The 27,542-nt window shown below is 38.2% G+C and overlaps 1 protein-coding gene across 3 annotated transcripts; it reads left to right on the top strand.

The window, feature by feature from the left end:
* Positions 1 to 26,951, top strand: LOC115922692 (histone deacetylase complex subunit SAP130-like). Of its 3 annotated transcripts, none has more exons than XM_030982065.1 (18): positions 1 to 65; positions 4,861 to 5,139; positions 5,891 to 6,446; positions 7,145 to 7,281; positions 8,621 to 8,760; positions 10,322 to 10,872; positions 11,557 to 11,655; positions 13,154 to 13,447; positions 13,875 to 13,949; positions 14,196 to 14,369; positions 15,197 to 15,347; positions 16,048 to 16,161; positions 16,753 to 17,028; positions 18,344 to 18,468; positions 18,846 to 19,004; positions 20,491 to 20,594; positions 22,121 to 22,240; positions 23,324 to 26,951. In XM_030982065.1, the coding sequence occupies exons 2-18, from the start codon at positions 4,876 to 4,878 to the stop codon at positions 23,471 to 23,473; spliced, it is 3,489 nt and encodes a 1,162-aa protein (XP_030837925.1). In that variant the 5' UTR covers positions 1 to 65; positions 4,861 to 4,875; the 3' UTR covers positions 23,474 to 26,951. The 3 variants fall into 3 exon arrangements, with proteins under 3 accessions (XP_030837925.1, XP_030837924.1, XP_030837923.1); XM_030982064.1 differs by having other exon boundaries at positions 14,196 to 14,411; positions 18,849 to 19,004; XM_030982063.1 differs by having other exon boundaries at positions 14,196 to 14,411.
* The last annotated feature ends 591 nt before the right edge of the window (positions 26,952 to 27,542 follow it).

Genomic DNA, 27,542 nt, shown 5'->3' with positions numbered 1-27,542 from the left:
AAACGTAGTCGTATCAAACATTTTGGGAAATTTACGCAATTTACAAGGGAGAAGAAAATATCTTTGTAAGTATTCGAGATCTGTACTCTTTTTTCAACCGGGAGGTAAATTTAAAAGAAAATTTATCGTAAGGTATGTTGATGATTCTTGTGCAAACATGAGCCTTATTTTCATGTTTTCTTGTGTCTGCTGCCGGGAAACATGTACAATTACGGTGTAGATTGTACGGTACCGCGCTGTTGTGGCTGTCGGTGTAATTCGTGATCGTGGCAAGCCTTGCTATTTTTAATGGGAAATGACAGATGATATCTGCTTGATCTTGAGTCTGAGGAAGTTACCGTGGAATGTGGCAAATGAGTGAATTTATTGCGAATCATGCCTTGTTGCATGTAGAACTGATATTTGTACATTTGATACCTTGTCGTCTTCCAATGTAATGACAATGTTGACATTTTTTTGAGGAATGAAATTCAATGTGGAAATGGGCTGAATTACATTGCCAGTGCATTGCAGATGCACGGAGCTGAGGCTGAGCTGAGTTGACGACGTTATTGCAAAAAAAAATCTAACTTTACTTTAGCTTCAGTCTTTACTTGGTAGTTCATCTTCTAATGTTTCTGGTAAATATTAACTTCTGGATGTGCTTTTTTCCCTACTTGGGAAAGGAGAAATAAAAGAAGATGGATGTACCAAAATGTAAGAGTATTTTGCAATATGGTTGTTGTAATTTTGGTCTCGATTTTATGGCTGATATCTGTGCGGTAGGCCTATGCCAATGCAATGCCGGCCACTGCCCACTGGCATGGCCATTTCATGAACACTGAAAATTGAAGTAATTCAATTACTGATGTCACATGACAGAAGACAAAATTAGTCATGATTTAAAAATAAAAGTAATTAGATCTATGTTTCTTACCTTTTTTGTGTCAATTTTCTTATCTATTTAAAAGAAATGAAGACATAATAAATATACACTTTCTGAAATTTCTCACAGGTTTCATGGCAAATCGCTGCAAGATACAATTGCATCACGAATCCGGGCTAACTCGCCCCACGGGACATCTCGCCCCAGCATCGAGACTGGGTCGAGATGTCCCGACACGATTCATCGATCGAGAGATACCAATGTGTATATGTTTGTGCTCATTGTACATTTTAGACGATATGGCTGATATTTGTTCACATTCTTTCATCCTGGCCGTTAATTAGCAGACTACTGGTATCTCTCGATCGATAAATCATGTCGGGATATCTCGCTGGGGCGAGATGTCCCGTGGGGCGAGTTAGCCCGACTCCTGCATCACGTACGGTACGGACAGAGGGGCGCGTGCGTCAGCACCCCACCTTTGGTATGCAGTTGTATTGTGCAGCACTTGTATTGTGCAGCGCTTTGCTGTGAAACCTGTGAGAAAGTGTATAGGCCTAGTATGTCTTTGTTTTTAGGAAAAGTACTCCAAAATAGACATGAAACAGGTGAGAAACATCAACAACTTTTAAATCATTACCATTATTTGAACAATTGATGAAGATTTAGTTGAGTTTTGGTATGTTTTAGAAGGGTATCTCCACATCGAAGTTACAGGTCAAAGTCTGGATATGATTCTGAACTAGCGTCACTTCATCTAGGTCTATCTGAATATTAGTTTGTTTTTGGTTCAAATCTTTACTTTTGAATTTAAAAGACCAAATAATCTATTTGATTATGATGTCGTTTTTTCACTAGAGTCGGGTAGGGTAACTAAGACAAACAAATTTGACTTCATAAAAGTTTATTTATTTAAAGAAGAGCTGTGAAAATAAAATGGCAGATCTCATGTCAAATACATACAGTATTTGATGAAATTGATGGATTCCGAGGTATGTTATTTTATGGCTAGTCAAAACAAACATCTGAAATGGCTTGTTTTTCAACAATTCTGAATTTATATAATAAATTAAAACTGTTAACTCTGCAGGGTCTGTGTTGGGGTCCTCCTTTGTCCAGTTCATACATTGTGTATATTGCATCGGTTGGATCTATATTTACGTTGGTCTATATATACTGGATACTGGATAGATCTAATCGAGATATCCTGGGATGGTATGAGAAGTAAATGTTTACTGTTTATTTTAGGGACAGCAAAATCATTGCGTTATTGATGGATCAAGGTGGTAGAATATTCCGATATCTGCAAAGGCAGTACCATGTATGAAAAGTCAAAGTGTTTAAACAAATTTCTTAAATTATATTGACAATTAAAATTATTTCACCAGAATTAAAAGATGAAAATCAATACATAAAACATTAAGGATTTTTAAAGATTATACATGTATATTGTGTAAACTAAAAGGAAAAGAAAAGGGGAAAACCGGTAAATACTCACTGGATGCATACATGATGTTGACTACATTACCCTCTCACGTAGCTCTGTGTGATTGTGATTTGTTATTACTCTTAATATTTAGGCCAAACTACAGTATATCTTGGACTTGATGGGCATTTCGTTTTGTGAAATCATCAAAATAGTTCTGTTTTTTTACAAGAAATAATGTGAGTGGATCAACTTGCAATTTAAGCAATTTTAGCCCATAATGCTCATTTTAAACCTGATACAGTGAAACCTGTCTATAAAGACCACACAATTTACCCAAATAAGACAAGAATAGTGGTCTTTATAGGCAGGTTGTCGTTATGTACAGGAGGTCCCTGTACATGTTTCAATGAGAAACCATTTTCAAGGGCAACAAAAATGTGGTCTTTCTATACAGGTGTTCACTATTGCAGGTTTGACTGTAATATGAATCAGTTAAGAAAAGATAAATAGTGTACAGTAAGGCCTAATTATCTATATAATTTAACATAGAGTAGTGTGACATGTCTGAATTACACTGTACACCTGTATATTTGTTCTTGTGTATTTACCAAGTGTGAGTTATACTGATTTTGTGCAGATTAGACTTAGAATTATTTATGATGGATTTGTGAGTAGGAGGGATGAACTTAGTTTTTACCCTTGTAAGAGGAAATGTTAAAGGTTATTAATCCCATTTCTAATGCACATGTAGCCACACCTCAAATGTGAAGGTCACATGTACATGTCAAGTTGTAATATCGTAATAGTTTTGACTTTTGAGGTACTGTGATAACATGTGACATTTCAATCAATTTTTTTCAATACCAAATACATGTACATGTATGTAAAGTGTACACAATCATCCGTAGGAGAATTTTAAACTTTTTGTTATGCTTGATTCTTTAGTTGTAGAATCATTTGTTTAATTTATTTAATTATTTATTTTTATTATTATTATTATTATTATTATCATTTTTTTTTTTTTTTTTTTTTTTTTTGGGGGGGGGGGGCGTTTTTTGTTAACATTTGATACAGAGTTTTTAAAATGTGTATTGATTGGCATTAACATTAAGATGAAAAACTAGTTTAGTAAATGTGGTGTTTTCAGCAAATTTAATTATATAACTTGGCAAGTGGTTATTTTTTTTTACTAGGCTCTTAAAACTGTACTTTCTTTTACCTTGATTGTTGTATGTAAGTCATTTTTCAATGATAATTACAAATGTAGAAAGCAATGCATTTTGGAATGTATTCACCAAGTCCTAATGTGATTAATTGGCTAATGTGCGTTCATTAACCATTAGCAACCAGGCCCATTATGGTGGTTGCTGGAACACCTTGCTCAATACTTAAGTCATCGCTATTTGTTGGGGCTGGAGGGATGGGGGGGGGGGGGGGGGGGGGAGGGGGATACATAGTAGTAGCCTACAGTACATGTATGTACGGTCTAGGCCCACATGTACAGTTCATACTTTTAAGATAAAAGATTTGTGGTCACAGAGTACAGGCACCATGAGTATCATATTGCGCTTTCCCAGGTAAAGGGTAATCTTGGCACTGTGCCAAGTTTGAATGTCAGAGTGAGCTAAAGAGCGATGATTCACCATAGGGGAAGTACCTTATGTCATGTGATCTGTGCATTGTGTATTCATTAGAACGGTGGGCTCATAGAGTGGGCAGTGTGCTTCTTTTATTTGTTTGTGTGCTTTTGTTTTTATTTGTTTTTATTTGTTTCTTTCTTATTTTGTTGTTCTAATCTAGTTCAGAATGTAGTTGAATAAATGAATTACTAAAAAAGAAATCAAAGAACATAAACAAGATAGGCAGTAACTTTATAAAAAATAGAAAGCTCCATGTAGAATGTACATGTGTATCTGCTAATTTTCCATATAGACAAATCACCAAAATGGCTCCTAAAATTGATTGATTGATCATTCATAAACCTGACTGCTGTAAATGCATGCTTTTGCATGTACATTGCACAGTATACAAAGTATCAACATTTTGTAGGGTACAAGGGGATCCCATAGCATTAAGTCCTCCCCAAGGAACTGGTCTGTCTTACCAAGGCCACTTGCACATACATCAAATTCAAATCCTTCTTGAACCTTGTTTCTTCAGACTTTGAGCCATTTATAAAAAGTAATTAAAATAATTAATCATATGCTTACATTACATTGTATCTACAATGTAGAGGACAACTTTGGGAGTGGGAATATGGCTATGTTAGTTGGGTTAGAGTGGCCCTTTAAGTCCTCTCCAAGGGACTTGTATACCTTGAAAGGCCTATAGCACATGAAACCGGTTTTTAAAGGGCCACTCTAACCCAACTCTGTCAGAAATTATTCTACATGTCTTTTTTCCCCATTTTTTAGCCCGTTTTGGTTAGAGTGGCCCTTTAAACTTAGACCTACTGTACATGCAGATGCTTTGGGAGTTGGGACAAATGCTCTACCACTGAGCCGTTTTTTTTTAAAGTAGCAAAGATAATTAATCATTCATTATTTGTACTCTCTTTTCTTCGCAGTCCAAAATTGGCAACATGAGTAGCCACACCCTGCCCCCAGAGGGAGGGGGCGGCAAGGGGCCAGCCAGCCAGACTTCCTCGTCCCAACCCCCCAAACAACAGCAGCAGCAGACACTGACGCAAAAGCTCGTAGCAGAGAAGAAACCGCAGGAAAAGGCGAAAGTGATAGTGCAGCCGGTTCACCCACCGCTGTCCACTACTCTGCCGTTACTGAGACAGAATGATTCACCAACACCTGTACAACAGCCGACGCCTGCCATCATTGAAACTACAGTGCCAGTGAGTTTTTCCTGTTTTAACAAATATATTCACCCTATTAGTGATAAGGGATAGTAATATAGCGTACTACACTGTACATGAAAGTTAAGCCTGGCTTAACTTAGTCCTGATTTTTATGGAGTGCCTCTTGCCAACTCATTTACCCTGTACAGATTATTTTAATTCTGCAATGAAAAGTGGCCCAAAAATTAATTTTGCAACGAAATGGGAAGAAAAAGATAGTATGAGAATGAACTAAATTTCAACAAAGTTTTTATTGAATTATCTTTGTCATGAATATTGAAGAAAGAAGATGAAACCTAGCATTCCATAGAAGTGTGAACAAAAATTCTTGTTTAGTCTGGACTTAGTCCCGGCTTAACTTATGAGAATACCACACTAGGGGTTTATGTATAAATCAGTGGGTGTTTCTCGAATAGGGGATAGGGATACATGTCAAATGCAAAAGGAGCAATGGAGATACCATTGAAGAGAAGAATTTGTTAGAGGAATTACACCGTGGAAGAATTTAGAGTGATGATCAAAGTACAGACAAATTTTGAAAGCATAAAGAATGCCAGAGACATGAAAATAGCAAGAATGATTTATGTAAGCTTATTAAGGTTCCATGTTTGATCTGTGTATTAAACCAAGTTAATGTAGGAATATGAAATTCTTTATAAAAAGTGCCTACTGTAAATTGAAGGAAAAAAACAGATTTTACTTGGAATTGTACAAACCCTTTTTACTATCTTTGTTTTGTTTTAAATAGGTCATCAAGTCAAGCATTCCTAATCTGAAGCAGCAGACTGTACCCATTCTATCAGGTGTAGCTTCCACCAAGCCAGCTCTGATCCCTACTATTCCCATCTCCTACACCACAACCACCTCCACCGCCCCTACCACTACCCCCATCACACACCCCCATAGTACCAGCTCTGCCACGCCCAACGCCCCTGCCGTAGTCACCACCCAGGCCCGTCTAGCGTACCCGCCTCTAAACGTCACCATGACCTCTGTTGTTCCGACAAGGATCACTACAACCGTTGCTGCGGCATCAGGCGCGACTGCAGCAGCAGCAGCATCAGCTGCAGGTGGTGTCCCTGTCTCCGGTGTCCAAGCCCAGTACATCCCCTCTGTGCAAAAGCTACCACCCAACTCGTTACCTGCTGAAGTACCGGGTCATACCAAAGCAGGCTTGGTACCCGCCTCACACCTGGTAGCGGGGGCTAATATGTTAGCAGGGCAGGTGCCGTACATCAGTGGTTCTCCTCTGGGGCTACAGCTCCCACCAGGCACACATCCATACTCTACACAGCTTCCACGTGGTACGTAAATAAGTTTCCTGACTCGTATGTTACAGATGTGTACGCCATAAAGTCAGCCCCAAAGTTTTGTCTTTTGTTAGACATTAACGCTACACAGTTTCTTTTTTGATAGAATTTTTATGAATGTTCAGAGGAATGACTGTCATAATATCCATTAACTATGCAAGAATAACAGCTCTTTACAGTTCTGTGCCATATACTGTACTCATGACAATAGTTGTGGTGTTTTCAAATACTCTAAACCTTACCTAAAACCCAATTACAACCCTAAACCTATATATCTATGAATGAGTTAGCTTAGAGCCTGTGTCCTATTAGTCTAGTCTAGTGTTTCAATGTGTACATTTGTATTTGTAGTTTCACTCCTGGGGGATGTTTCACAAAAACTAAGATCGACTTTAAGTTGGACTAAACTATGGCAGGCTGTTCATGCCACTATTTACTTTCACCACTTACTGGCATTGGTCTCTTTTGATAATTCATTATTAAAGGAAAAAATATTATCTAAACAAATTCGAAAGATCACAATGGTGAGAGCAAATAGTGGCATGAACAGCCTGCCATAGTTAAGTCCGACTTAAAGTCGATTTCAGTCATTGTGAAACACTCCCCTAGTACATTAATATCGGCCAATGATTTAAAAAAAAAAGACTTATTTATATCCTCTGCATCCAATGTTTTAATCTGTCTGTCTTCAGGACCAACCTCAACTAATCTTAGTCTGGCTGCCACTGGGAAGTCTGGGCTGACTACAGCCTTGTTGACCAGAGCTGGTGTCCCCCAAGGAGCAGTTAGTACTGCCGCGTTTCCTCAGCAGTCCATCTATGGTTACTCTGTAAGTCATGTCATATTGCTTAGGCCTAAACAAAAATATGTTGTATTGCCCTTTGCGACCGCCCCAAAAATCTTGAAATCTACGGTCGGCTTTAAAAAAAAAACTACTGTTTTTTGGAGAAAACAAATATTAAAGCATTAAAAACTGGGAAATATCAGCCCAAAGAGGGAGGAAAAACATCAACAAAAAGTTTTTAAAATATAGAAATTCCTGACCAACTGACCCATGTTTTGGCACCGAAAGGGCAATACAGTACATTATCTTTTTTGTTTAAAGGCCTTATTAATCCGACTAGTGAAACGGATGTTTTCTTTATCAATACTCTGTACACTTATTATTTAAGAATCGTATCATTGCTGTTGGGTCTAATGCACTATTCAACATTTTGATTCCATACTTGCCAAAGCAAAACTAGCACTTGTTGAAAATACGTTCTCAGTTAATATGAAAAGCAAAAAAAATGTGCAAATTGCAAATAGGTACATGCTTCCTTTTTATGTAATAAGAATTTTTTGTGGTGCCATGAAATTTTTGATTAAGCATATGAAAACAGATGAAACCTTTAGTTTAAGTTTGCAGTCTACTGTACATAAAATTAAGGCTGCGACGGGTAGTCGAATGCTCGAGTACCCGCACAGTTGACAACTACTCGAGTACGATTTCTCGTACCCGAATATTCGGCCGCCATTTTTTTTTTTTTTGGCCAGCGCTTCTCACCTCAATCATTGTCAACTCACCACTCAGAAACTGGGACCAAATGTCCAGATTTCTGTCTGTCATCTATGGTTACAAAGAAAGCAAGTGCTAGCGATATGAATATAAAGGTGTATGCTTAACATGTCATAGCATGGCTCCTGTTTGGTACCGTTATTACAACCATAATATAACTGAGTCTTGGGGAATTCTTATATTTGAATGTCATATGTGCCATGACACTGTACAAAGACAGGTTCAGGAAGGAATTGTTAAATCGTAAATTGTTAGTTGCAGAATCAGTTATTAAGGGATATAATGGATGTACTTCACATTTATTTATACTTTGTTAATCTGCCCATTTAACCGTATAATGATATCACTAGTAGTGATCTCGGGTATGTCTACGGTTGTTATTTGTGTTATTATGTTTCTATACCAAAGCCTACATATATACCATTTTGTACTCATGTCTATTGTGTGTTGTATTTATTCCTGATTTTGTATTTTTTTATAAATTGATAGTGCATGTATGATAATTGATGTTTTACAAATTGAAGAAACAGCTGGAAAACGAATTTTATGCCCTGTAACTATGCATGATCAATAAAAGAGAATTGACTAAATCTCTCTTGACTTTGAACAGCGCCACCATGCACCGGGTCAGGTCCATCTCTTAACGCAACAACGGGCAGGGTCACCAGGTGTCCTAACAGCTGGAGCCCTTCCTCGAGCTGCATCCCCAGCCAGTACTCTGGCTTCATCACAGCAACATGAATCATTAAGGTAAGTCTAGGTTGTTTTTAAAGGTAAAGACCAGTATTGGAAACGCCCCAATTTCAAAAAATGAAATGGAAGCTCTTATTACCAATCATGTGAAAGAATATGTTTTGACTAATACATGATGATAACAATTTTGCTGGGAAACCGCCTACTAATTGATATATTTGGTAAATTAGTTTATCTATTGGACTGTGAGAGATAAATGCACGTGTCGCGCATGTGTGCGTATAGTCCCATATACATCTTTTTGTGTACAGTGCTTGTAACTTAACGAAGACTGGGCCAAATTTTTTTTCATTTTGATGATTCCAGAACCTTGCAGTACACACCAATACTTATATGCTAGATGATCAACCTTTTCTGATCGATTCCACACCGTTTCTTTCACAATGCAATCGCATGACCAGAACTCAACTTCATCTTTAATCTGGTATTTTGTCTGATGCTCTTTTTACTAGTATTTGTATCAGAATGGATAGGGTACTGCAGAAATGGTCTTAAAGGGAGTGGGTCGTCAGTTTCCATGTGCAGAAGGCCATTATTCGCTGACATCGGACTTGGTGAAAACACCATTAATGGGTGTACAATTCTGCACACAGCAAACCTGTAGGCCCATCAAGAATTACCCCCTAATCTCTCGGCTCAGGGAAAATCAAAGCATTACATAAGGTCTAATGGTCGTAAAACTGAAGGCTAACCCTGATGATTGACATTTGACAACACCTGTTGTTGGGTAAACACCCGAATGGTGTCGAATTCCCCATGAGAGCTGACTTCTATGTGTCTTTAATTTCCTCTCATGATCCTTTCAAGTCACTAATCCATGCCTTTTTTTGAAGGCTTCAAATTGATACCTCATTTATTCCTTCCCAGTTTCTAATCTTAATCTCCTCATATATGCCTTACATGATCCCCACAGGGGCGTTGTAGCGTGCGCCTGTAATCCAGCTAACAATCAAAGTTACAATCAAAGGACGCAGGTTCGAAACTGAGTCGCGTCTTTCGGATGGTGACTTTAAAAGTCGGTCCCCAGACGTAAATAATCATATCTGATTAATACACGTCTGTAAAGACCCAAGTACACACACACACACATTCAAGACTCTAAGCCATGACCTTCTTGGTCCTTTTTTGATCCCCTCAGATTGATACCTCACATGATCCCTTCAAGACTCTAAGCCATGCCCTTCTTGGTCCCTTTTTGATCCCCTCAAATTGATACCTCACATGATCCCTTCAAGACTCTAAGCCATGCCCTTCTTTGTCCCTTTTTGATCCCCTCAAATTGATACCTCACATGATCCCTACAAGACTCTAAGCCATGCCCTTCTTGGTCCCTTTTTGATCCCCTCAGATTGATACCTCACATGATCCCTTCAAGTCTCTAAGCCATGCCCTTCTTTGTCCCTTTTTGATCCCCTCAAATTGATACCTCACATGATCCCTTCAAGACTCTAAGCCATGCCCTTCTTGGTCCCTTTTTGATCCCCTCAAATTGATACCTCACATGATCCCTTCAAGACTCTAAGCCATGCCCTTCTTGGTCCCTTTTTGATCCCCTCAGATTGATACCTCACATGATCCCTTCAAGTCAAGGACTGAAACCCGACAGCTCGACCCAAGCCAAGGTTGAACTCAAGATGGTCATCAAGAAAGACACGACCAAGCCGGATTCCTCCACCAAGACCGACGCCAAAGCAGACACAAGGCCATCATCGCGGACAGAGACCACCGATAAACCTGGAGATGCAAAGAAGGACGGGAAAGCAGAAGAACGCATACAAGGAGTCAAGCTAGCCGTTGCCATGGCGTCTGGCAAGGGAACGTCGGCTTCGGAGAAGGACCCGAGGGACGACGTGGCTCGAAGTGCAGCGGAGGCAACGAAAGTGGAGATGCGGTCTTCGGAAGGGCGCGTGGAGATGAGGGTCGATGTGAGACCCATTCATAGAGGTCCGGAGGTGATGGGACCGAGATGGTCCGTACCGCAGAGATGGGGTGGTCTCCCACCGTCGGGGCCCACAGGGGGTCTACCAAGTCACATGATGACCCAGGTTGTAACCAGTGTAGGGGGTATGCTTCATCCAATCTCATCAGTCCCTGCAGGTACTCCAAACAGTAAGTAGCACCAGGGCCCTGTTTCATAAAACTTGATATCAATAACAAGTTACAAGCTACTTTCATAAGCTACTGAAATCATGGCATCTGATTGGCCGAGAGCAAATTAGTCATAGAAATTTAGCATTTGTTCTAGATAACAAGTTTATGAAAAGGGCCCCAGGCTTTCAAATTCATGTGTACTTTAGGGTATGTGACAAAGTGATCTTCATATTCAGAGATATATCTTTTTCTTCAATGTTTTTTCATAAGGGCCGGGCAAACATGACTTATATGACAATTTGTACAGCCAGTCTACCCAGAAAGGATGATGGATATATATGCGTTGCTCACTGATTTTATGCATTGAATCTTTATCAGTGATTTCCTTGGATCAAATACCTTTTTTTACATATATTCTATTTTTTTTTAGTATAGGGTGATGTGTGACCAACCCTGAAGGGAATTAAAGTTTTCTTTGAAGCTAAGAGCCACTCAAAATACCATATTCTGCAATGTACATTTCAACACTTCATAATTGAGTTTTACCGGTTGGATACTTAAACCTTATTAAAATTCCTGTCCTTTTTCATTATCAAGGTTTAAATAGAATGCGTGAGGTATATTGCTTTCGCTAAAAAGTCAGAAACGTGTCTTTTGAGATGAAAGACCTCACAATTTGTATTTTGATTTTGTTTGTTTCAGCTTCGTCACATCCGATGGTTAGAGCGCCCCCACCCACGACATCATCAGGCACAGGAGCATCACAGCCCACTGCAACCAATTCAGGCACCATTCCCGTCGGTGAGTTTTAAGAACAATAATAATTGTTTCTTATATAACTCTTACCAGTTACAATCTGACTTACCAAAGCGTGATAGTATTATCACCCTAGTCACTGGATTCAGTTAAGAGTACAATTTTGCACTGAACAGAACACACTCCACTGGAGAGTATTTCCAGCCAGTTACCTTTTGAATGGGTGTGAACATGCTAATAACAATCATATTTATGTTCAATTAAGGTCCGTCTTAGAAATACTTTGTGACATATTTTCTGATTTCAAAGTAATATAGACCATTTCGGATGTAGTGTCATTTAATATATCCATTGAACTTATAGATTTTTACATTGTCTAACACTACAAAATATATAAACAGAATATATTTGGATTTGGAGAATTCTTTTTTTAATGTCAGAAATATATTCAGCCACTGCTGTCTTTGAAGAAAATGTAATAATTATTGAAGATATTGTTGCATTGCAGAGGTTAGTAGGTCCTTCAGTCACATTACCATCAGGAAGTCCATTACATTGTTTGTAAGGATGTCTCTGTTATCCTGTAAGCCACCTTAATGTTGGATAAAGTTGAATTACGATGTTCTCCATTCCAATGTCAAGTTTTTTCTCTCCAACTCATACCTTATTCTCTGAGTTTTGTCATAAATCAGTAGTATTACGCAAGGGATCTGGTAACTTTGTCTCAGATTCTGAAACAAAATCCTGGATTTAGCTCATGCTGCCATGATAATTATAAACCTTTAGACAAGCGGATCGCCTGTCTGATTATCAAGATATTTATGATTGAAATTACAAATTTTGAAAACCGTTTGCCAAACGGTTTTCATAGCACTACAGTCTATTAGGGAAAAGAGTACTTTTTTGAGGCACTTCTTGATCATTTTGAATCACAATTTTTTTTTTTTTTTTTTTTTTTTTTTTTTGGGGGGGGGGGGGCTTCAATATTACACCATATCACAGACACTAATAACACATAGGACCATGCATTTCAGATTTAACATTTTTAAACGATGCCTTTAAATTGTTTTAAATTAAAATTGTCATGTAAAGTGAGACCTGCTAGCTACCCCCTGTGTAGAAAAGCCACCTTCATGTTTCTTTTCAATGGTACATGTATTTCTCATATAAAAAATTACTAAAGTTACCTGTCAGTAAAGGCCACCTGTTAGTGAAAACATATTTCTTCTCTACCTTGAACAGAAAAGCCTCCTTCCTGTTTCTTTTCAATGGTATTTCTCATAAAAAAAATTACTAAAGTTACCTGTCAGTAAAGGCCACCTGTTAGTGAAAACATATTTCTTCTCTACCTTGAACAGTCTTTATATCGTCTATTTTAAGTCATAAGGGCATTAACTCATATTAGTTTACAGAGGTAATACCCTTACCCATACAACCCTACAGGTTTCACTGTAAATTTCTGTAAAAAGTGTGTTGATTTCTCGTGCTATCTGGGTTCCCCAACATTGAGTTTATATCCTATATTTTTGCATTACCCCATCAGCTAAAGTCTATCCCCGCCAACAGCAGCAGCAGCAGACGCAGCAGCCCCCTCCCCAGGTACCCACCTCCCAGCGGTTCCCCATGCTCTCTGATCAGACGGCGGGGCCTGCCTATATCCAGATGCATCGGAGCTCACCGGGCGTGACCGCCAGTACCCCGGCCTCCACCCACCCTGCTACCATCTCCACCACGGTGCCGGTCCCCCACACCACGCCCGCGGGGGCAACAGAGGTCAAGATGGAGAGACCACCGCCCCACGGATATGCCCTCTCATATTATTATCATCCAGATTTAGGTGAGGAATGGTGGATTTCTCATCATTTGATAATAATATAATAATTACGTTTTATTTACCCAGGGTAGTCACTTCAGATATGAAACTGCTCTTCCAGCGAGCCCTGCATAACATAATATGTTATTACTACCCTTTTCCAATCTCATATGCTGAGCGCCTAGCTAGAAGGCAGAAGGTCCTATTGTTATAAGTCTTTGGTATGACTCGGCCGGGGTTCGAACCCACGACCTCCCGTTCATGAGGCAGGCGCTCTAACCACTGAGCCACCATCCCCGGATTATAATATTATAATTATTGTGTTAGAACTGATATTGACACAAAATAAACTCTCTTAGAATCCAAGAAAACTGCTGTTTATGTCATACGTCTGACTATGTTTAAAAGACACGTCCTTCAATATTTGTGCTTGTTTTTCTTTCTTTCATAGGTTACCAGCATGCTGTTGCTATGCAACAATATCCTGGTCGTCATGGTTACAACCCAATCATTAGACCGCCCGTTGGTAAGTAGGCATCTTGCCCTTTCTGTATTGTGCTAGAAATATCATGGGGAAAAATGCTTGTGCCAAATTGTATCAATAATGTTCTGAGTAGAATTATTGGGGTATTCTTCAAATGATCCCTGTCCCCCACTCCCCCCCCCCCTAAAATTTATATTTTCTCTTGCATTCCAAAGCAATTAAGACTTTAAGACTATTGTTTAGATGTGATTTCATAATTTTCAACTGTTCTGTTAATCTTATCTCTAGACGGTCAACACCGATTACCTCATCACCCTGGCTCATCGTTGAATCAGAACAGTCCTGTTGCAGCAGCATTAGCAGCTACAACCCATGCAGCCAATATGGCTGGGGCCCCCGGAAGGCCAGGCCAGCTGACTATGATGGTTGGAGCAGATCACAGGCGGCCTATTGGATTGCAGGGTAATACTACCCCGGGGGTGCCCAGCACTAGTGTGGGGGAAGGTTGGTCAAAAATGCTTGTTGGCATGTCGGTTGACCCGTGTAGTCGTGTCCAATGGGATAGTTTGATGTAGATTTTAGCATGTTTGCTGTGGCTAGATTTGAAAATAATATTAAATTTGTTTGAGTATTTTCTTATGGTTTGCATGTTTTCCTTTACTTTCTATTTTATGTTATTTTGTTCAATTATTTTGTAGTGTGTATACCATGTTTATTCAGTTATGTGAAAGCTTGGCAATGTTTATATTTTTAGAAGCAAGTTGTCGATATTGCATGTGTTTCTTTTCATTCTTCTATAAGTTCAGCTGGATATTTTGTTTAACAATTATGGAACAAATGCCTGACAATTTTTGGGGGAATTTGTGCATGTTCAAAGATGAAAAACAATTGCCGAATTCTTTGCAAATCAATGAGAAAATTTTACATTTGTAATGCCTGCCTCTTATTTTACTATGCTTCTGGTGATTATTAATTTATGTAAATAGTTTTTTATTTGATCTTTTTTGCAGCATACACATCTTACCTCATATAGGATAACCCTTTTTAAAGTGCTAAATACCAGTAGTTTTCAGAATATATGTAATGAGAATGTGTTTTTTATTCAAGCTTGTGATGAAAAACTTAATAATCAAAAGAAAACGGCATGAATGATCAGTTTGAAGACCTGTATGAATTGTTTAATGTCATGTACAGTGGTTATGCATTTGCTCTTCTATTTCTTGTTGTTTAGACAAAATTTCAAACAATGTTTCTATAAATACCCTAATTGTCTTGTTATCTCCCGTCAGGATCAGCCGAGGGCAGTGTTCCTTCGTTCACGATGGCACAGGTACCGCCCGGAGCCCTGGGGTTGACCCAGGGTCAGATGCCTCCATCCTCCGCAGCCAATCCCGGTGCTTCCCCTCGACCTAGTATTCTCAGGAAAAGAAATAATGATAGGTGAGATCAAAGTTCTTTTCCTTCTGTCCCACAGAATCTAGTGATCATAGAAGGGAGCACAGAAATGTTATATTTAAAACAAAAGGTTGAGTTTTGGGAAGAGGTGAAAAATAATTTGTTGTGAGCGTTATCATTGTTATTAAGCAAGTGTGGAAGAACATCAGATGAAAAATGTTCCCTGAAAAGCATGGCTCTTCAAATGCCTTCATATTCTAAATATGGCATGTAATATCGTAAAAATCGGGACAGATTTTTACACCACGTGTTCGTGTAGTCCCGTATACATCCTTCTATGTACAGTGCTTGTAACTTCACCAAGACTTGGCCAAATTTCTTATCATTTTGATGCTTCCAGAACCTTGCAGTACACCCCAATACTTATATGCTAGATGAGCAACCTTTTCTTCCACAATGTTTCTTTCACAATTCAATCGCATGACCAGAACTCGACTTTATCTTTAACCATGCTTCTTCATGACCTTGCCTCCTTGTAAACTCTATCCCTATTAGTCACAGGTGTTTCCAATTAAAAAATAATGCACAAACAACAAAAAAGGGCAACATTTTTTGTGGGTTTGGGTAGCTATTTTAGTATTTCTTTTCTTCTAAAGCCATTGCTTTCATGCTTTTATTCTTCCACTGCCTTTAAAGGTAATATTTCAACTTATGAACACTTCATTGTTTTTTCCTGTCTTTTTAGCGCATCAAGCCGGAAACCCGTCATGGCCAGCGCCGTCATGTCACAACCAGGTAGCCCAGGGGTCAAAGTTGAAATCACAAGAATACCGGTCACAAGTAATTCACCAAAGCCAAGGTGAGTGTTAAAAGTGTTCCTGTGACCTTCCTTTCTTACTCATCAAAACATGATAAGGGCTTTAGTGTGCAAACTGTTTGAAGTATGTTATATCAACCCAGCATGGTGAGATTTCATGTATTGGCTTGATGAAGGTAGATGAAACATTGTTACATCCAAGATTCATGCAATGCGTTTGATTTGTTGATGTTGCTCAAATGTTCAATGTACATTGTCTTCTTCAGGAGCAAATAATGAATTGAATGATAAGAATTAGTAGCGATTTAGAATATAAATGTTGAAAATATCTTGATGAGTTGGTAACACACCTTTCCAGTGGACTTGTGAGCTTAGCAGGCAAGTGTGTATTCAACACTTCGCCACACTTTAGCCCGATTTTTCCCTCAGTTTTTGTCCATTTTCTGTTCTAAATAGATTTTCTTGCAAGATTCCATGTGTACCTCATGTGTTTCTTAAAGAGATCAGTTATCAATAAGCAATAAACCATCTGTTACCATAGTTATTCATTTGTATATGAAGACTATTCTTTACTGATTTTCCTTGAAAAATGGCATTCTCGGTTATCCTCTCCCACTTTCAATTTGTGTACAGTGATTCATTACCCAGTAGTCAACATTCAGAGAACAGCAACGCCTCTGAGACCAGCACAGATACTGCACCCCTCTCTACCGGTAGTGGTCCCATCTCCACCGGTCCTGGTCCTATCCGCATCAAGCAGGAGACAGATACCAACGGACTGGACCTGGTACCCCTCGGTGGCTCGGCCTCGACGCACGAGAACAGCATTAGCAGTTTGGCGCCCTCAGTAGGTAGTACGGAGGAAGTGGGTCCATCGCCGAGGAAGAAACCCAGGAAACAGCAGCACATGTAAGTAGTACAGAATTGGTATGATTGGATAATGGTATACACGGTCAAACCTATTAATGTGGCCACCTCTCTGTTAAGGCTTACTTTCAATAGTGATCTCTTTGATTATGTGTCGGGTAGAGTTCAAACATCACTGGGAGGTGTTTCATAAAGCTGTTCGTAAAGTTACGCATGACTTTACGAACGACTTGAATATGAAGTGCCAGATAGGATGCCCAAAGTTTTTAACAAAGTGTGACTATATTTTCAATAACCTCAATTAAATTATAGCAAAAAATATACTTTGCATTAAAAATGATTTTTATAATAAAAATGTTAATCTACATCTGTACAGTTCAACTTAAGTTGATGCAGTTGAAAATGATTGAGCATCCCATTTGGCTTTTCATATATAAGTCATTCGTAAAGTCATGCATAACTTTACGAACAGCTTTATGAAACACCCCCCTGGTTTGAAGAAGCTTGTTGTGCCATCCATAATTTGGTAATTTTCTTGAATGCTCCTCTTCCCCTGATTGACTAATAGTGAGGATGTAATACTTCTGTGGACCTCCCGGTCATTAGCCTACAATCATTACCTCTATATTATTTCCTTTGCATGTGGGAAATTAGAAAAGTACTTGAAAGCCTAACGATACATGTATTTTTTAAAACATTGTAAAGCAAGGTATATACAATATCAATCCAAATCTCTCGTTCACAATTAGTGATTGTAATGAAATTGAGTTTTTTCTTAAAGCTTTGTTTAAACTGCCCTCTGGGGGCGGAATGCGCTCCATTTCGTCATCCAACTTATACCCTGTCATCGTCACACCTGCGAGTGTGGCTACAACAACTAGATTGAATTGCTTGTCTCTTTAGCTGCCTCACATGAATGAAAAATAATGCGTACAATCCATAGTGCATCTTGTTTGACTTATGACCTCTGAATGTTTTCTTCGTATTTCAGTATTGCCACTGAGCATCCAATGATGCCAGTTGATTATTCAACAGATGATAAGAAGAATTAGTAGTAGTAGTGTGTGTGTGTGTATTTGGGTTTTTTACAGACATGTATCAATCAGATATTATTATTTACGTCTGGGGACCCACCTTTTATGTCACCATCCGAAAGATGCGACTTAGTTTTGAACCTGCATCCTTGGCTGAATCAATTTGTAACTTCTATTGTTAGCTGGATTACAGGCGCACACCACAACGCCCTGTAGTAGTGGTAGTAGAAGTCATAGTCACTGTTCTAGCAGTAGAAGAAGTAGTGGTAGTAGTAGGAGGTATGATGATGATAATGATGATGATAATATATTTTGTTTTGCAGTATTGCCACGGAACATCCGATGATGCTGGATGATCAGTCAACGGATGATGAGAAGGAGACCAAACAGAAAGTGCCTTTCAAGCTGCATAAGAAAGAGAAGAAAGAGAAGAAAAATGCTGCTAAAGGTAATTAAAACTCTTAAGAAATAACAATAAGTAACTTAGTATGAAGGTTTCATTTCTCTTTAACTGCAGTAGAGGGATAAATAAAATGTAGGTGATTGTGTACTGTGTTAGGTGCACAGTTGAAGGTCAACATTGACCAATAATCAATCGTCACCGGAACATGTCTTGCAACGTTCCCACGAACATGAGACCTGGGGCCCGTTCCACAAAGCCCTTTTTCAATGACAAATGACAAAAATCAGTGACAAATCTGCTGATAACCAATCAGAAGCAAGGAATTCAGTAGCTTATAACAAAGACTGTCATTTGTCACTGATGACAAGATTTGTGAAACGCCCCCCTGATCTTACTTTCCTATCTCTTTCTACACGTAATAGCAGCAGCCGCGGCGGCAGCAGCAGCCAACGCAGAAGCAGAGGCCATGAAGGTGGTACAGTTCTTCAAGAGACCATGTCCAAGGCTGGTAGATAACTACAGACAATCCTGGAAGCCGGCTCATAATCACTTTGAGAAGTACTCGGATGTCAAACCTAAAGGTAAGTCTTTATCTGAACTTCTGCTGTGTCCATAATAATTATAATAATAATAATAATTATTATAGTGCTTATATAGCACCTAATACTTACTTTATCAGAAGTCTGTAAGCGCTCTACAAATAATGCAGCATAATTACCCTGGCTTTAGCAGTGCAGCTGTTTATGCGCGCTGTGTTTCAAGGAATAAATTCCTACCAGATACCTATTTACTTCACCTGGGTGGAGTGTGGCAAATGAAGGGGGTTTTGCTTGTTTCAAGAGCTGACCAACGCACAAAGAATGCTTACTTGCAACTCGTTCACCGGGAGTATTATACAAAGTCTGTCTAAATGAGGAATGATACCAAACATTGTAACTATTGGAAATGTTCATGCTTAGGGAGTATCATCATAGAATTATGGAAAGTTTCATTTCTGTTTCGTTATTTACATTCTCTCTCTCTTTTGTTTTGTTGTTTATTTAGTCAGCTGGGAAGTTAGTGGTCTAAAATTATGATACATGTATATTGTCATTGAAGTGGCAGCTTCATAGTAACTTGTCACAGAGAAAAACACAGAAATAAAAATAGTATAAGATGAGTTGGAGTTTTGTTCTTTTTTTATCAAGTAACGATCATAGTGGAGGCCCTGTTCAAAAGCTCCGAGAAATAGGTTCATACTATATCTTTTAAAGCCTATCTGCACTAGTTTGGCCAGAAGGGATTGGACCTCCCTGCATGGTCAATAGTGGTCAATGGCAGGTGGTTATCTCATCAAATCAGCTCTCAACATAAGAAAAAGGGGACTATGGGGGATCAACAGGGACCGCTTAGGCATTGTTGGCAATATAGAGGGCGCAAGTAGGGGCAAGTAGTGCAGTCTATAGTGATGGGAATTTTCATGACAGTATTTCAAATACGGTTTAAAGGCAAGGTTCACAATTTCAGAATGCTCTTTTATTGCAATATAAACATAATTTGATGAAATTTGAAATAATTATGCATTGAATTGTATACTGATTGTGGTGCGACAGATGGTGTATACTTGCAAAATAAAGAAACAATTGCCTGACTTTGATAATATTAGAGTTTCGATTATAAATTACTTCAAAAACGAAAAGTATATTGCAAATTCGAATTGTAGAAATAATAAATTCACAAGAAAATGGTTTCAATTCAGGAATTTGTTTACTTAAAATGATATTTTTTCTGTATTTGTTTTTCTTTCCATGAGTGTTAGAAATGAATTATTGATTTTTCAGTTTTCTGTTAACTCAACAGCTCAACAATATTTGTATCTTGAAAAGCTAATTTTATTTTATTTATGTTATTATGTAAATTACCTTGAATATATATTTTTGTATGTGTTTCAAATGAAAATCAATAAAATCCCTGTGGAGGGAAAAATATGAAGAAAAAAATAATAATAATTTGATGAACAAAAATATAAGTTATTGATACAAATATACATCAAAGCAATGATGAATTGTATTTTTTTTCAATTTGCAGAAGAGAAGAAGATTGGTATTCATGAAATTGCCAACCAGCGAGGTATTCTAAAGAAGACGGATGGCTGGAAAATTCATCATATTGCCTACCAATTTGAGGATTTAGTACGTACTCAACACACCTTTCATATTGACATACACGTTTTGAAGTTAAATCACCTTGTTATAGATTCTGTTGCTATTTCTATCTGAGAATTTTTTTATGAGGAGTAAATCTGAGGAAGTAGAGCCATAGAAGATTTGGATGAAGTAAGTAACTGAGCTGAGTTTGAAAGAACGAGGGAGAGTTATACAGGTGACAGATCGGAAATTAACTTTAATCACTGACAGTAATTGAGCCTTATATTGCTTTCCATTGAAGCTATTTACAGTGAAACCTGCATATAAATACCACTCAAGGGAAACATGAAAAGTGGTCTTTATATTTTATTTTTTTAAATTTATTTTTTTAAAATTTATTCGTACGGGGTAGCCCATTCAACATCAGTTGGTCTCCCATGGGGCCCCTAAAAACATACATACATGAATGCAACACGATATGTTTAAATAAAATCATTCAAAGTACATACACAATAATGCCAAGTAAATAGTTTAAAAAGAGAATGTAAAAACATTGAAATATATCAAGGTGAATGTTTGCAATATAGAATAATCAAATATTTAAAGTACAATACCGAGTAACAGAAAATAAAGATATTTAAACAAATATGAAACAGACTATTGGTGAGTAACTAGGTGCCATAGAATCCCCAATGACTTGAGATATTGTTTAAGATTAAATTTGAAAGATACCAAAAAGGGCAACTCCCGTATAATAACCGGCAAATTATTCCACAAATTTGGACATAGGTAATATAAAGAGTGTTTGCAGTACTCAGTGCGGCATTTGGGAACGACAAGATCGTGTCTGGCGGCTTGCCTCGTATTTTTATCATGTTTTCTACTTAACTCTTGGAAATAATTTGAGTAGTAATCAGGAGAGAGGCCTTGACAGCATTTATAAACAAATATATAACGGAAATAAGTTATTCGATATCTGAAATGTATCCAGTTCAGACTTGAGAACATTTCCTTAGATTGGCTATAAATATTACACCGAAGGATCAGACGGGCTGCCCTCTTTTGTAGTTTAGTAATTCGATCTACATGTATAGGCAGGTGGTCTTTATGTACAGGTTCTTTCAGTACAGGTTTAAATGAAAAACCATATTCATGGGAAACAAAAAAATGTGGTCTTTATAGACAGGTGGTCACTAAAGCAGGTTTGACTGTATTTGCTTCTCAGTACAGTCAAACCTGTCTATAGTGACCACCCAAGGGAAACACAAAAAGCAGCCTTTGTAGACAGGTGGTCTTTGTAGACTGGTTCCTTTAGTACATAATTCAATGAGAAACCATTTTCAAGGGAAACAACAAATGTGGCCTTTGTAGACAGGTGGTCTTTGTAGACAGGTGGTCACTAAACCAGGTTTGACTGTATCACAGTGAAACAAGCACCAACTCATAAAAACAAGACAGTGGTAAACCATTCCATACAAATTAACAGAATAAGTGTGTAAAAACTAGTGCAAACTCAGAAACTGTGTCAGGCCTAATTGTAAACTGATTTCCTCTTTGTTTCTTGGTTTCAGAATTCAATGGAGAAGGATTGTTATGACGAGATGAAGTCGATGAAGGATGGTTTACAAGGGATGAACAGCAACAGCAAACTGAAGGAATCAGAAACGCATAAACTCTCAGAACTCGTACAGGTGAGTCAAACACTTTGTACAAGAACCATGGGCCCCCATATTCTTATTTTGAACCCCTCCCTCCCCCTCCCATTTTCAAATTTGAACAAGATGCTCATGTATTCAAGGGTTAAGTTTTTTACTCTTTAAAGCCCATTAGTTTACAGGAGGGAGATTAGACCACCCTGCAAGGTCACTGACAGGTGGTTATCTCATCAAATCAGCTCTCAATAAACATAAGAAAAAGAGGATCATGGGGGACCAATGGTCACCGATTAGGCACTGTTTGCTATATAGAGGGCGCAAGTAGCTATAAGTAGTGCAGTGGGGCTTTAAATGCCACACAAAAAATCTCGTGTGCCACACTGTATTAATCATGGGATAGATATATAAACAAAATGCTTCAAGATTATTGAACTGTTTCCAGTTGCAAGATAATTTTATACAGGTATTAATAGGGTTATCATTGCCATTGTTTTGCACAAAGCAAGTCTTCCATCAATAAATGCCATTTGTTTTGTTCAAAACTAACAAAAGGTAGCGTGGATCCTTGCATAAGGCTAAACTGTACATTACCACCAATAACCTTGAGCTTTTATAATGACCTTGAGTTTTGATAATGACCTTGAGCTTTGATAATGAGGGATGAAAGATGTCTCGTAATCAAACAAAATTTATCCTGGAATAGTGAGGACTTCAAATACATGATGCATGGCAGTAACTTTGTAAGATAGTTTACTGTAGCCGATTTAATGAGGTTATGAAATCAAGCTAGTAGTCTTAATCCCCATGTGTAGCATGCAGTTCCATTGAGAGTTTTTATTTTGATTAAATGTGATTTTCATTGAGTGTGTGTTAGTTGACTTATGCTTGTGTTGCTGCAAGTTGATAGATACCAATACACAGTGAAACCTGCCTATAAAGACCATGTAAGGGAGTCAAGCAAAGTGGTCATTATAGGCAGGTGGTCTTCATGTACAGGTCTCGTTATTACTTGTTTCAATGAGAAACCATTTTCAAGGGAAACACAAAATGTGGTCTTTGTAGACAGTTGGTAACTAAAGAAGGTTTGACTGTATATGTTTTTGTCATGTTTTTTCCCAGGGGTCGATACAAAGGAGTCAGTACGTGATGGAATATTTAGAGGAAGCAAAAGGAACAATACTCAAGATGCTCGACCACAAGACAAAGGTTGCTGGCATCGTCAAGAAACATGCAAACAAGAGACATGTCAAGAAAAAGCACAGTCCCTGAGTCCAATGGCCGACCGTTCACGTCGTGTTCTCGGCAACAAAAAACTCTCACCGTGGACAATCATTATTTATAGGGTCAGATGGGGTCAAAGTATGTTTAGGTCAAATCAAATGGCATCAGGTCAGTTCAGCAGTGGTTCAGCAGAGATTTTGCATCTATAATTGAAATATGGCGATACCAACAGGTTGGACTCTATTTACAGGGAGTTCAATGCGTGGTGGGAAAGCAGACTGGATCACAATGGGGAACTCCCCGAAAATGCCATCCTTGAAATCTACAAACCATGAGGAAGTGCTCTTTTGTCCTCTCTCTCTCTCTCTCTCTCTCTCCCTCTCTCTCCCCCCCCCCCCCCCCTCTCTCTCTCTCTCTCTCTCTCTCTCTCTCACGCTAATCACCTGCTGAGTACAGCAAGGCGTGACCAAGCATTGGAAATGGATGTATCACACGATCATAAAGATATTGAAACTCCGAAGCCTTGTCCACACTTGACACGATAGCCACCCTAAAGAAAAATGAGCTGCAGCAAAATAGAAACATTGTGCATGCAAGTAAATGACTAATAGAGAAGAGTAAAAGCAGCTACAAGCTATGAAAGCTCCTGAGCATACCTGTTTATCTCAATGTATGAGATGCAGAGTCGTGAAGTGCACTACGTTTACTGCATTTTTTTTTTATGATGCTGCAGCATTTTTTGTTTGATGGTTAATATTTTGTGTGAACAAGGCTTTTGCATATCTGTGAGGGAAACTGGACACAAAGTGCACTGAATTTAATAGCCTAATATGAACATCTGGACCCTGTTTCATAAAACTTGATATCAATAACAAGTTACAAGCTACTGTTATAAGCTACCGAAATCATGGCATCTGATTGGCCGAGAGCAAATTTGTCATAGAAATATAGCGTTTGTTATTGATAAAAAGTTTCATGAAACAGGCCCCAGAATGTGTGACTTGTGTACTGCTAGTAAAGCAAGTTATACTTCGAGCTATACCATTAAAAATAGATTTGATATGGATGAGTATTTAGACAAGATTTTAATTTCCTCACATTACAAAGCAACTGAGAAGTGTTATTGAAGAATAAAGCCATAGTTTACTAGAAGTTGACATTTATCGCACAAATACAAGGAGTGACGAGTCGGGGGTGTTACAGCGAGGCGTTCGTGAAAGAGGTGCTATTTTTGAAACCTTGGTTAGATGCATTTGATGTGAAAAACAGTTGATGAGTTTTTTTTTCTGATCATGAGATTTAAGTACAACTTCGGTGCAATGGTTTTAGCAGGGAACAAAAATCATGATTTTATTGATTTGTTCTGATCAGTTTTCTTGAAAAACATTCCATGTTGGGAATATAAAGAAAAAGAGGGATGTAGCAAACTACAAAGTTTGTATTGTAGCATGGCTTGATACATGTTTGGGCACAGTCTACATTGCCCTCCCCCCCCCACCAATTATTTACATGGGGCCAATGCGTACAGACCCTAACACTGTCGCTCATTTCATGAAACCGTTATCCCATTCAAACGTGCGTTAAATTCAATACATTCGTTTCAATGAGTTGTCAGTGAACTTGTACTCATGACAGTTTTGTGAAATGCTCCCCTTCACCCCTTAATGACAAAAGGTGATATGGAGCCCAGAATATTGATTTCAAGATATTGTTTATTAATGGCTCACCACCTGAAATAAGAATGTGAAGGTTGTTGTGAGATATTTATAGAACAAACCAAAAACTATGTCTTACCATTCATTACTTCACAATTGTTGAGTGGTCTTGATATTTTGAAACCTATCAAGCCATTCATATGACGTCCCAGCCTCTTTTTCAGTCATGCTCAGATTAATTGCTAAAGGTGCGACTCGAAGCATTCTGGACTAGAGACCTTTTTAGCGTAACCATTGATTTGAAGGCGTCGTTTAACAATGCCAAATCTGAGATGCAAGGCCCTACGTGTTATCAGTGTCTCTGATATGGTGTAATATCAAAGCCCTAATAAATTTGCGCTTCAAAAAAGTAAGAATCTTTGAGTGAACGGTATTACCATACACATTTTCCCCAATAGACGGTAATGTTAAAAAAATCGTTGGGAAAACAATTTTTGAAATTATCTTGATAATCAAACATGCCATTGGCTTGTAAAAGTCATGGGATTCATTTCTGACCTTAAGTTTGATAATTATGTTAGCAGCACAAGCTAAATCCAGGATTTTGTTTACAATCAGAGGCAAAGTTACCCAATACCTTGAATGAAACTAAATGGATGGTGGCTTTAAAGGTAGTGTCAACTCTTTGTTAAGGGTCACAAACAGTGGGAGGGGGGGTTGGGGAATAGAACTGAACATTGAGCGATTTAGCTCTCGAAAGCTCCAAAAGAGCTCTGGTATATTGTAATGGAGCTCTGGTAACAAAAAAACACGATGAAATACATTTATATCGCTGTTGAAATATCACAACATTTCTTAAAAGGAGCCCCCGTGAACAGAACATTATTTTTGTACGTCTAAATGCCCTTTGAGAAGTAGAATGGTGCTTGGCAGACGACATGGTTTCAGGCCGTGTCCTTAGCATACAAAGAATGTGTGTGACATTTATGATTGGACATGGCTGCAGCCTCTGTCATAGTAGTAATTGGTTACATAACCTGTAAGGCATTATGACAAAGAATTATGATTGCAATTTTATTAACGAATAAATGTTATGTCTGCATACTCGCTTCATCATAGAAATCATTACTTGCTGCAGGAAAGGTTTTTTTAAGAGTAAAACTAATCTGAAATTTTGACAATTTGAGGCTTTCAGTCACACCATCTGGTAGCTATACTGAAAAGGCTATTGATGTAATAATCTATAATTGTCCTTTTCTCTAAATTAAAGCAAGCAGTGCGAGCTACAGTTGTTCGACACCTGCTCTCATGACAATTTTCTGAACTAAAAGAATTCCTAACTTCAACCTTGGCTACAACACAATCCCTAACCCTTACCCTAACTCTTATCCTAACCAAATCTCAACCTAGGACACAATCGCAGCCCTGACCGTAGACCGTAAGCTTCAATTCTTTGAATGTCTGTTGTTCCACTGACTGCCTCTTGATGGGGAAGGCTGAAAAATGTCTTTTCCCCCTTTTTGTAACAATAAAAGGAGGTTATTTCTACATCTTTGGAGGAAAAGTTGCCCAAATGTTAGATCCCCTGGCTGGAAGTACTGCGACACGATCCGAGAGAGTGAAGAAATTGCCACATTTGGAGATATTAAGAGAATGTTGTATACAAATGATGTCATAGTGAGTTTATGTTGTAATATATTGCTGTTGTCTAAGGACCAGTACTGGTTCATTATTATTACTTTGTATTATACCTGTACATAAAGATGTCAAATACCTGTAGCATTCAGTTGAATCTTTTGTTGTTGACTTTTTGAACAAAAAACAAAAAAATTACATATATCAGACGAACTATGATGTCTGGAGAAACTAAACAGTAAGTGCTGGTGTTCTTTTATTTTTTTGTCTTTTAGAAGATGAGATGATCAGTGAATGAATGAGATTAAAAAAAGAGGGAAAGTAAGAAGACAGATAGAGAGAGGGTGAGAGGTTAATAAGATGGAGAAGAGAGGGAGAGAGAGAAGGGGCACAGACTGAGAGAATTAAGGTAGATGAGACCAGCAGAAGAGAAAGATGTTGGGGGGGGGGGCGGGCGGTGGACTGATAGAAAAATGCTTGCGACAAATAGAGGACGCAATTAGAGTGAAATTATTAAAAGGATTATAAATGAGAAAAGCTACAGGAGGGAAGAGCTTTAAAAAATTTCTTCACTTTATGACAGTAGATTTATTATTTTTTTCCAATTCACCTTGGTTCTTTAGACCCCCATTGAAGAACAGTTTTGTCATGTTGCTGAATGGGCTATTCAACCATTCACTACATTCTTGATTTTACACATGCTTTTCTATGTGATTGTTTTTTATATTGTGATCTGCAAAACGAATTCTATGCCACACCCTACGACCCCTCATATTCTAAGGAAAAAAGCAGATTGAACATTTGTTGACCCAGTTCCATCCTAAATA

Source organism: Strongylocentrotus purpuratus, unplaced genomic scaffold, assembly GCF_000002235.5.
Source record: "Strongylocentrotus purpuratus isolate Spur 01 unplaced genomic scaffold, Spur_5.0 spur5_scaffold_12, whole genome shotgun sequence".
NCBI classification, from domain to species: Eukaryota; Metazoa; Echinodermata; class Echinoidea; order Camarodonta; family Strongylocentrotidae; genus Strongylocentrotus; species Strongylocentrotus purpuratus.
Note: the sequence above shows the minus strand (reverse complement) of the source record. Positions and strands in the feature narration are given on the sequence as shown.

Coding starts and splice junctions, on each gene's coding strand:
- LOC115922692 (XM_030982063.1), top strand. CDS start 4,876: ATGAGTAGCCACACCCTGCCCCCAGAGGGAGGGGGCGGCAAGGGGCCA. Junction 13,950..14,195: donor AATCATTAGACCGCCCGTTG/GTAAGTAGGCAT, acceptor TCTTATCTCTAG/ACGGTCAACACCGATTACCT. Junction 22,241..23,323: donor AACTCTCAGAACTCGTACAG/GTGAGTCAAACA, acceptor GTTTTTTCCCAG/GGGTCGATACAAAGGAGTCA.